At 42.0% G+C, this 11,739-nt stretch overlaps 1 protein-coding gene across 7 annotated transcripts in view; it reads right to left on the reverse strand.

Moving 5' to 3' along the window:
• LUC7L3 (LUC7 like 3 pre-mRNA splicing factor) overlaps nt 1–7,287 on the reverse strand; it is a 28,601-nt gene extending 21,314 nt beyond the window's left edge. For 4 of the 7 annotated variants that reach the window (XM_023732759.1, XM_023732761.1, XM_023732760.1 and 1 more), the window contains exon 1: nt 6,991–7,287. In XM_023732759.1, the coding sequence (XP_023588527.1) occupies nt 6,991–7,089 (99 nt within the window). In that variant the 5' untranslated portion in view covers nt 7,090–7,287. The remainder of the gene's footprint in view (nt 1–6,990) is intronic. The other 3 variants (XM_004377927.3, XM_023732765.1, XM_023732762.1) reach the window with 3 other exon arrangements.
• Between the last annotated feature and the right edge of the window lie 4,452 nt (nt 7,288–11,739).

Here is an 11,739-nt window from a genome sequence, read left to right on the forward strand (position 1 = left end):
GTAAAATTTTCAGGTATTCCTGAATTTTAATTAACAAATATATATGACCACTGAAGTATTACTATAATACTTTGTAACCTTTTCGAAATATATGGTAATTGGGGTTGGTTGTTTAGAATGTTTTGTTAAAGTCCCTGTCATCAAATATCAGACTGTTGCCAACAGAACGAAACACTACCAGGTCCTGCGTCAACCTCACAATTGTCACTATGTTTTAGCCCATTGTTGCAGGCACTGTGTCAATCCATCTCTTTGATGGTCTTCCTCTTTTTCCCCAACCCTCTATTTTACCAAGGATAATGTCCTTTCCCAGGGACTGGTCCCTCCTAAAAACATGTCCAAAGTATGTGAGACGAAGTCTCACCATCCTCGCTTCTAATGAGCATTCTGGCTGTACTTCGTCCAATACAGATTTGCTTGTTCTTCTGACAGTCCATGGTATATTCTTCACCAACACTATAATTCAAAGGCATCAATTCTTCTTTGGTCTTTGTCATGGATTGAATTATGTCCCCCCAAAAATGTATGTGTCAATTTGGCTGGATCATGATTCCTGGTATTGTGTGATTTTCTTATATGTTGTAAATCCTGCCTCTATGATGTTAATGAAGGAGGATGGGTGGCAGTTGTGTTAGAAAGGCAGGACTCAATCTACAAGATTGGGACTGTGTCCTGAGGCAATCTCCTGCGATACAAGAGAGAAGCCAGCAGAGGCAGGGGGACCTCATACCATCAAGAAAGCAGTGCTGGGAGCAGAGGGCATCCTTTGGACCAGGGTCCCTGCGCAGAGAAGCTACTAGTCCAAGGAACACTGATGAGAAGAAGGCCGACAGAAGAGAAAGCCTTCTCCTGGAGCTGACGCCCTGAATTTGGACTTTTAGCCTACTTTACTGTGAAGAAATAAGTTTCTCTTTGTTAAAGCCATCCACTTGTGGCATTTCTGTTGTAGCAGCACTAGATGACTAAGACAGTCTTCCTTATTCATTGTTCAGCTTTCACATGCATATGAGGCAATGGAAAACACCATGGCTTGGGTCAGGCGCACTTAGTCTTTAAAGTGACATCTTTGCTTTTTAACACTTTAAACACGTCTTTTACAGCAGTTCTGTCCAATGCATTGTTTGATTGCTTGACTGCTGCTTCCATGGGTGTTGACTGTGGATCCAAGAAAAACGAAATCCTTGACAACTTCAATATCTTCTCTGTTTATCATGATGTTGCTTATTGATCCAGTTGTAAGGATTTTTGTTTTCTTTATGTTAAGGTGTGGTCCATACTGAAGGCTGTGATCTTTGATTTCATCAGTAAGTGCTTCAAGTTCTCTTGAATTTCAGCAAGCAAGGTTGTGTCATCTGCATATCACAGGTTGTTAATGAGTTTTCCTCCAATCCTGATGTCCCGTTCTTATATAGTCCAGCTTCTGGGACTATTTGCTCAGCATACAGACTAAGTATGGTGAAAGGACACAACCCTGACACACACCTTTCTTGACTTTAAACCACAGAGTATCCCCTTGTTCTGTTCAAACAACTGCCTCTTGGTCTAAGTACAGGTTCTTCATAAGCACAATTGAGTGTTCTGGAATTCCCATTCTTCGCAATGTTATCCATAATTTGTTCCGATCCACACAGCCGAATGTCTTTTCATACTCAATAAAACACAGGTAAACATCTTTCTGGTATTCTCTGATTTCAGCCATAATCCATCTGGCATTAGCAGTGATCTGTCTTGTTCCACATCTTTTTCTGAATCCAGCCCGAACTTCTGGCAGTTCCCTGTTGGTATACTGCTGCAACCACTTTTGAATGATCTTCAGCAAAATTTTACTTGTGTATGATATTAACAATATTCAATAATTTCTGCATTCTGTTGGATCTCCTTCCTTTGGAAGGGGTATAAATATGGATGTCTTCCAGTCGGTTAGCCAGGTAGCTGTCTTCTAAATTTTTTTGGCATAAATGAGTGAGCGCTTCCAGTGTTGCATTCATTTGCTGAAACATCTCAGTTGGTATTCCATCAGTTCATGGAGTCTTATTTTTCGCCAATGCCTGCAGTGCACATTGGACCTCTTCTTTCAATACCATCAGTTCTTGATCATATGCTACCTCCTGAAATGGCTGAACATCAACCAATTCTTTTTAGTACAGTGACTCGGTGTATTCCCTTCATCTTCTTTTGATGCTTCCTGCATCATTTAATATTTTCCCACAGAATCCTTCAACATTACAACTTGAGGCTTGAATTTTTTCTTTAGTTCTTTCCGCTTGAGAGATGCTGAACATGTTCTTCCCCTTTGGTTTTCTATCTCCAGGTCTTTGCACATTTCATGAGCATACTTTACTTTGTCTTCTTGAACCGTCCTTTGAAATCTTCTGTTCAACTCTTCTACTTCATCATTTCTCTCTTTTGCTTTAGCTACTCAACATTCAAAGGCAAGTTTCAGAGTCTCTTCTGACATCCATTTGGGTCTTTTCTTTCTTTCCTGTCTTTTTAATGACCTCTTGCTTTCTTCATGTATGATGTCCTTGATGTCATGCCACAACTCATCTGGTCTTTGGTCATTAGTGTTCAATTCGTCAAATCTACTCTTGAGATGGTCTCTAAATTCAGGTAGGATATACTCATGGTCATACTTTGGCTCTTGTGGACTTGTTCTAATTTTCTTCAACTTCAAGTTGAACTTGCATATGAGCAATTGATGGTCTGTTCCACAGTTGGCCCCTGGCCTTGTTCTGACTGATGATATTGAGCTTTTCCACCGTCTCTTTCCACAGATGTAGTCGATTTGATTCCTGTGTATTCCGTCTGGCGAGGACCACGTGTTTAGTTGTCGCTAATGTTGTTGAAAAATGTTATTTGCAATGAAGAAGTTGTTGGTTTTGCAAAATTCTATCATGTGATCTCCGTCGTCGTTTCTATCACCAAGGCCATATTTTCCAACTACCAATCCTTTGTTTCTAACTTTTGTACTCCAAACGCCAATAATTATTAATGCATCTTGATTGTGTGTGTGATCAATTTCAGACTGCAGAAGTTGGTAGAAATCTTCAATTTCTTCATCTTTGGCCTTAGTGGTTGGTGCATAAATGTGAATAATAGTCATATTAACTGGTTTTCCTTGTCAGCGTATGGATATTATCCTATCACTGACAGCACTGCACTTCAGGATAGATCTTGAAATGTTCTTTAATTGACTCGACAGAAACGGCTTTGGGTTTTTTTTGGGGGATGTAGGAGTCACTTTGTCTGACAGTGACCTGAGTCATTCACTTTCTCTGAGCATCCCAGGCTGGGTGAGGTGCCCCTCTCATGTCTGCTTTCTGTACCCTGTATTTTTTCCCATTGTGGCATGTATCACATTGTGTTACGAATGTGCATTTACTCCTTCATATTCACCACCAGACCAATGGCTCCCTAAGGCCAAGTGCTGTATCTAAACTATTCGGTTGTATATACCATAAGAATAATATATTTTTGTTAAATAAACGAATACAGGAATTTCCCCCAACTTACTGGTAAGAAATGATGAGGAAATTAACATACTTCATAAAACAATGAAGTACTGTATTAATTTAAAAAGTCAGAGCTATTAACTTAAGCTACCTTCTCCCCTTGTGAGGAAATCAAGTCTCGTGTCACGTAACGTATTTCTAAAACAAACTTAACTATTCTAGTAGTATAAAACCAAAAAAACCCGCAAACCTGTTGCCATCAAGTTGATTCCGACTCACAGTGACCCTACAGGATACAGTAGAATTGCCTCAGAGGGTTTCCAAGGCTGTGAATCTTTACAGAAGCAGACCGCTACATCTTTCTCCTACGGGGAGGCTGGTGGGTTTGAACCACCAACCTTTCTGTTAGCAGCTGGGTGCTTTAACCATTGAGCCACCAGGGCTCCTGTCTAGTAGTACAGTTAACTAACATCATCTCTGGCAAAACAATGAAATCTTCCTATATGGACCCCAAGTGAAAAGTACCTACAGTAGGCAGTTACAGTCACATGCCTTCCTCATTACTGCTATTGTCTGTGGTTAATGCAAAGCAGACATAATCGGCATAATTCAAAAATATCAATAATCTCAAGCAAATGCAAAATACAAACAAATAGGTAAGCGTGGGTGTCAACGAATCCTTGGAACAATATTAAAGTTTATTTAAGCTGAAAACTACCATCTCTCAGATCCAGAGGTAGCAATCTACAAAGAAACTGGAAACGCCTGTAAAGCACTAGCACCAGTAAACAAAGCATTCACAGAGATTCAACCTTGTCAATGGTTGCACATACACTATTACAAATAAAGGTTAATAATTTGCATTACAGATTCATCCTTCACTTAAAGTCAAACTTGTCCAAGTACCACTTCTTCACATATCACTGACCCATGAAAAGGGAGGGAAAAAATACAGCATCAGAAGCTACCACCCATTTAATACCAATTAACAATTTAATTGTGCACATCTACAAAATTAAAAATCCAAGACTAAGCAGGGCAGGTCAAGAAGCAGTGGTTCACAAGCTTTAGAATGCACAAGCGGAGCCTGTCAAAAAATACAGATTTCTGGGTTCTTCCCCGAGACTAACAGAATCAGAATCTCTGGGAGTGAGGTTCAGACATCTGTATTTAAAATAAATTCCATGGGTGATTCAAATACAGACAATCTAGGGACTACTTTCAACACTATGGAAAAGTTCCCATTTCAGTTGTTAAATATCTAAAAATGCCACAGTAACTGGAGACTTAATATACTGTTGCATTTTTCTTTTTTGCTGTTTATTCATCCCTATTCCACCAGCTGCTCCGCAGGAGAAAAGACCTGGTGATCTGCTTCCATAAAGATTACAGCCTAGGAAACTCTACGGGGCAGTTCTACTCAGTCATACAGGGTCTCTGAGTCGGAATCGATTAACGGCACACGGCACACAATTCCAAAGGAAAACAAAAGGACTCCGCCCAGCTGAAATGGCTTTTCCTCTCTACTGGGAAAAGTGCACGTGTGGCAAATAAAAATTTCCAGATAAATGAGAAATGCAAAATTATTTTCAAACAGTAGGCCTACCTAATACAGTGATGGTGAAACCCTCAGATCACGTGCTGGGTTTGTACATTCCTCCAAGATTACAATAACAGCCAACCGCACGAGAATATGCAAATGAACCGGAAGTGATGTCATGCGGTTTCCGAGCTTTATTATACCCTACAGTAATTTGATTTATTTAGAAAAGGCTATGTGCTTTGTTCCTGGTTAACACCACCAACCTTTTCCCTGCAGACATGAATCTGAAACAAACCAGTAATTGATTTTTTTCACATCTAGAATTAATGCAATCTGTCATTAAAGGCATAAAATATTCTAGTGACAAGCACTAAAAACTGAAATCAGTGAGAAGCACTAAAACTTTTTCAAAGGAAAGCTGACATAAAACCCAAGTTGCTATTCTGAGAGCCTTGCCATTTCTAATACTATAAACGCATCACATATAATGCAATACTACCACGAAAACAATTTCCTCACAATACATGCTGTCCAAGGCCAAAGAGTTACCAGCAGAACAATCAAAAGCATTTTTTCTCTTTCTATTCAAAATACACAAATGTTCTATTTGTACACTAGGTGAATTGTAAAATTCTCCCCGCCCCCCCCCCCACCTTTGCAAAGCTTAGATTACTGAGTTGGGGGTGGGGAATGTTTTTAAAAGTTACTTCATGATGACAAAGATGCCTAGAAAGGAAAGAGGGTCACGATTAGCAAAGTTACTCTTAGTTTCTATTCTGACACGTGCGGAAAAACCCAAAAGTCATTTAAAAAAAAAAAAAGCCGCACATTTCTTCAGGTCAATAACAAATGTGTGAATGGATACCACAAATACCCACACAACTAATTCTATCATAAGAACACTTTCAAATTACTTTGGAATCAGGTACTAAACGACGCATCTGGTACCAGCTTGTTTTCCTACATTGCAAAAGAGGGATTTTCCTCTGACCAAAGGCTTAGTTGAAATGAAAAAGAGTAAGCAACTAATTTTTTTCAAGCCTATTTGTTTAACTGTTACCTTTATATTTTGATTAGCAATGCCTTAAAATAACCAGGTTGTTTGATTATAACCGCAAGCACAGTAAAAACAAAACTCCGCATCTTTTCTTCAGGAAAGATAAATCAACGTTACACTGCGTGCTCGAAACCAGACCGACACATAACAGTATTTGCAGAAAGCCGATTTCAGAGTTGTGGAAAGTGAGGAAGACTAGGAGAGTAAGATTAGGTTTAGTTTCGCCACGTACTTGCCAAGAGACCTTGGGAGAGCCTCTCAAGTCTCTCACACCTACGAGACTGGGGTTATGATATTTACCCAAACTCATATGGTTAAAAAGGATCAAATGAGTTTATGTGAAAAAAAAGCCTTGACCACCATCTACATGAGGTGCTTAATTTATCAGAACATACTGCTATCTATATTTGTATCACCATGATAAACACTATTAAAAGTTATTACCGATTTTAAATTTCTATTACCCCACGTAGGCGTCGAAATTAAACCACTACTGAACTAAGATACAGCCACGATTTCCACCACCAATTCTGGTTAGAAATTTGTCTGAATATGACGCTCAACCCAAATAACGGAAGAATCTGCCCTTTTCCCTATTTCACAAAGCGGTGAAAACTCCGGGACCTCTAGCTCTAATAAAATACTCATATCCTCCCTTTCCCGCGTTTCACAGCCTCCATCAAGGTGCTTTTTTAATTTGACCAAGGGATCGCTTTGATTTCCTCAGTACTAAACAACAACAAATCATCCCTTATCCCTAGATACGAGCGAACTCCTCCTTCCTGGGCCATCCTCCCTGTTCCTTCGGGCGAGCAGGTCAAACACTCGACCCCGGCCGCAGCCACGGCCCCAAATCGCGCCGTGGGCCGGGCCCTAGCCCGCGCCTGCTCCCCTCCCCCACGGCACCCGGGCACAGGCCCAAGGCCCGCGGGACTTACGCTCTCGTGGTCCCACCGCACGTTGCTGCGCTTCTCGTCCGGGGCCAGGTTTCTGTCCCGGCCCATTAACTCATCCAACAATTGCGCGGCCGAAATCATGGTGCTTTTCCGGGCGGCTGCTCCCACCAGCCCTGGCACCCGTCAAAGAAAACACCGGGGACACTGCCGCCAGCTTCCACGGCCCGCTCTCAGGCCGAAAAGCCTCCGCTACAGAGGAGCCTATAAGACAAAATGGCCGCCGCGCGGGCGCCTTCCCAGCATGCCGCGCGAGCGCGCGCGCCCGCGAGGACGCGCCCAATCCCGGCGGCGGGGACGGGCCAAGCCACCGTCTGCCGGGGGCGGGACCCGCCAAGGCCGGGCGTGGACTCCGCCCCTCCAGGGAGAGGCTCAGTGGTGCCGCCTAGACCTTTGCCTCCGGGAGCTTGAGCACCCCCGAGGCTTGGCTGCGCGTTAACCTACCCAAGCGCTGCGTCTTCCCCAGGCTTTTTCAAACTGAGCAATAGAAGCCTACGTCGTGAAGCTTCGACATCTCTCCTAAATGGAGAAAAAAGCAGTATCTCCCTTTGTTTACCTGTGTTTCGTTGACTATGCAAAGGCATTCGACTGTGTGGATCAGAACAAATTATGGATAACATTGCGAACGGGAATTCCAGAAAACTTAATTGTGCTCATTCGGAACCTGTATACAGACCAAGAGGCAGTTCTTCGAATACAACAAGGGGTATTTCATGGTTTAAAATCAGGAAGGGTGTGTGCCAGGGTTGTATCCTTTCACCATACTTATTCAATCTGTATGCTGAACAAATAATCCGGGAAACTGGACTATATGAAGAACAGGGCATCAGGATTGGAGGAAAACTCATTAACAACCTGCGATATACAGATGACACAACCTTGCTTGCTGAAATTCAGGAGAACTTGAAGCACTTACTGATGAAATCAAAGATCACAGCCTTCAGTATGGAACACACCTCAACATAAAGAAAACAAAAATCCTTACAACTGGATCAATAAGCAACATCATGATAAACGGAGAAGATATTGAAGTTGTCAAGGATTTCATTTTTCTTGGACCCACAATCAACGCCCATGGAAGCAGCAGTCAAGCAATCAAACAATGCATTGGGCAGAACTGCTGTAAAAGACGTGTTTAAAGTGTTAAAAAGCAAAGATGTCACTTTAAAGACTAAGTGCGCCTGACCCAAGCCATGGTGTTTTCAGTTGCCTCATATGCATGTGAAAGCTGGGCAACGAATAAGGAAGACCAAAGAAGAATTGATGCCTTTGAATTGCGGTGTTGGCGAAGAATATTGAGTATACACCATGGATTGCCAGAAGAACAAGCAAATCTGTATTGGACGAAGTATAGCCAGAATGCTCATAAAGCGAGGATGGCGAGACTTCGTCTCACATACTTTGGACATGTTTTCAGGAGGGACCAGTCCCTGGAGAAGGACATCATGCTTGGTAAAGTAGAGGGTCAGCGAAAAAGAGGAAAACTGTTTACGAGATAGATTGACACAGTGGCTGCAATAACGGGCTCAAACATAACAATTCTGAGGATGGTGCAGGACCGGGCAGTGTTTTGTTCTGTTGTACGTAGGGTCGCTATGAGTCGGAACCGACTCCACCGCAGCGAACAACAACCGTTTGTCCCACGCAGTGTTCATGGTGCCATCTTCCAGTGGAGGAAACTAAAGATCAGTGTTCTGATTCCCTGCTCCAACTCCACCCTCTTCTCTGTGCCCACCATTTTACTTTGAACACCCTTACACATTATTGAGTGTCCTCCAGTGTTGCAAACATCGATCTCTTCCTTTGGTATGAGAGTTCCTTTATATCAGGTGCCATTTCTTATTCCCAGATTCTGGCACAGTATATAACATGTGGGAGGTAGCTCCTGTTCACCGCTCACCCCATTATGGTCTGGTTGCCATCCCTACTACTCCACTGCAACTTCCCTTTTCAAGGTCACTAGCAGTTTCCTTGTGTTTAAATCCACTTTACACTTTTAAGCCCTTTTCCTTCTTGCACTTTTTTTTTTTTTTTTTGCCATTTCTGCAGCTTTTGACCCTGTGGATCCCTCTCTCTTCTCCAAACCCTCCCATTCTTTTGGTTTTCCTCCTATTCCAGCTGCTAGATGTCAGAAAGAAGAGACTCTGAAAGTTGCTCTTGAACGTAGAGTAGTAGCTAAAGCAAAAGTAAGAAATGATGAAATAAAAGAGCTGAACAGAAGATTTCAAAGGGTAGCTCAAGACAAAGTATTCCAATAAAATATGCAAAGACCTGGAGACAGAAAACCAAAAGACAAGAACATGCTCTGCATTTCTCAAACTGAAAGAACGAAAGAAAAAAATACAAGCCTTGAGTTGCAATATTGAAGGATTCTATGGGCAAAACATTAAACGACGCAGGAAGCATCAAAAGAAGATAAAAGGAATACACCGAGTCACTGTACCAAAAAGAATTGGTTGATGTTCAGCCATTTCAGGAGGTAGCATATGATCAAGAACCAATGGTACTGAAGGAAGAGGTCCAAGCTGCACTGAAGGCATTGGTGAAAAACAAGGCTCCAGGAATTGACAGAATACCAACTAAGATGTTTCAACAAATGGATGCAGCGCTGAAAGTGCTCACTTGTCTATGCCAAGAAATTTGGAAGACAGCTACTTGGCCAACCGACTGGAAGAGATCCATATTTGTATCCATTCCAAAGAAAGGTGATCAAACAGAATGCGGACATTATCAATAATATCGTTAATATCACACGCACGTAAAATTTTGCTGAAGATCATTCAAAAGCGGTTGCAGCAGTACATCGACAGGGAACCGCCAGAAATTCAGGCCGGATTCAGAAAAAGACGTGGAACAAGGGGTATCACTGCTGATAGAGGGATCATGGCTGAAAGCAGAGAATACAGAAAGATGTTTACCTGTGTTTTACTGACTATGCAAAGGCATTCGACTCTACAGATCATAACAAAGTATGGATAACATTTCGAAGAATAGAAATTCCAGAACACTTAATTGTGCTCATGAGGAACCTAGACTAAGAGGCAGTCGTTCAAACAGAACAAGGGGATACTGCGTGGTTTAATGTCAGGAAAGTTGTGTACCAGGGTTGTATCCTTTCACCATACTTATTCAATCCGTATGCTAAGCAAATAATCCAAAAGCTGGACTATACGAAGAAGAAGGTGGCAGCAGGATTGAAGGAAGACTCATTAACAACCTGTGTTATGCAGATGACACAACCTTGCTTGCTGAGAGCAAGGAGGACTTGAAGCACTTACTGATGAAGATCAAAGACCACAGCCTTCAGTATGGATTACACATCAACACAGAGAAAACAAAAATCCTCATAACTGGACCAATAAGCAGCATCATGATAAATGGAGAAAATACTGAACTTGTAAAGGATTTCATTTTAGTTGGATCCACAATCAACGCCCATGGAAGTGCAGTCAAGAAATCAAATGATGCATTGCATTGGGCAAATCTGCTGCAAAAGACCTCTTTGAAGTGTTAAAAAGCAAAGATGACACTTTAAGGACTAAGGTGCGCCTGACCCATCCGATGGTGTTTTCAATCACCTCACATGCATGTGAAAGCTAGACACTGAATAAGGAAGACCAAAGAAGAATTGATGCCTTTGAATTATGGTGTTGGCGAAGAATCCTGAATATACCATGGACTGCCAGAAGAACAAACAAATTTGTATTGGAAGAAGTACAGCCAGAATGCTCATTAGAAGTGAGGATGTCGAGACTTCACCTCACATACTTTGGGCACGTTTTCAGGAGTGACCACTCCCTGGAGAAGGGCATCATGCTTGGTAAAGTAGAGGATCATTGAAAAAAGAGGAAGACCCTCAAGGAAATGGATTGACACAGTGGCTGCAATAGTGGGCTCAAACATAGCAATGATTGTGAAGATGATGCAGAACTGGGCAGTGTTTTGTTCTGTTGTACATAGGGTCGCTATGAGTCGGAACCAACTCGATGGCACCTAACAACAACAACATTCCAGCTGCTCCTCTTCAGTTTTATTTGAGGACTTCTCTTCCATGCATCATTAAAATGGGATATTCTTCAGGGTTCTCTCTTTGACTGCTTCTCTCAGTGCTCAACACACTGTCTTGGGGCCATCTCTTCCATTCCGTTGACTTTGCTAGCACCTTTTGCTGATGACCGCTATATCCAAATTACCAACTCAGCTCTCCTTCCTGAATGCTGCACTCATACACACAACTGCTTACTGGGCACCTTCACTTAAATGAAAACTGGAAAATAAAGCACAGGCTCTGGAGTTGGACTGCTTGAGTTCAAAGCCGTATAGCATTGGACAATTTACTTACGTCTCTGTGTCTCAGATAAAATGATGGTTCTACCTTACAGGATTGTTGTGAGGATTAAATGAGATAATTCATGTTCAGCACTTAGCACAATGCCTGGCAATGAGTAAAGACTGACAGTAGTAGATAGTAGTAGTAGTTAAAGGTCCTCAGAAAGCTCAATTCAACAGATTTGAAACTGAATTCATCACCACACCTCAAACCTGCTCATCATCCTCTGTTCCAAATCTCAGTAAATGGCATCTCTACTTACCCAGCCAGAAACATGGGTGTCACCCTTGTTTTCTGATCACCACTCCCCTCCCATTCTATCAGATTCTCTTCCCTAACTTAATCTTGCCGTAACATTGCTGCCATCCAGTAAGTGTTTACTATGTTCAGGCTCTACATATATT

The sequence above is a fragment of the Trichechus manatus genome, unplaced genomic scaffold, assembly GCF_000243295.1.
Source record: "Trichechus manatus latirostris isolate Lorelei unplaced genomic scaffold, TriManLat1.0 scaffold00054, whole genome shotgun sequence".
Lineage (NCBI taxonomy): Eukaryota > Metazoa > Chordata > Mammalia > Sirenia > Trichechidae > Trichechus > Trichechus manatus.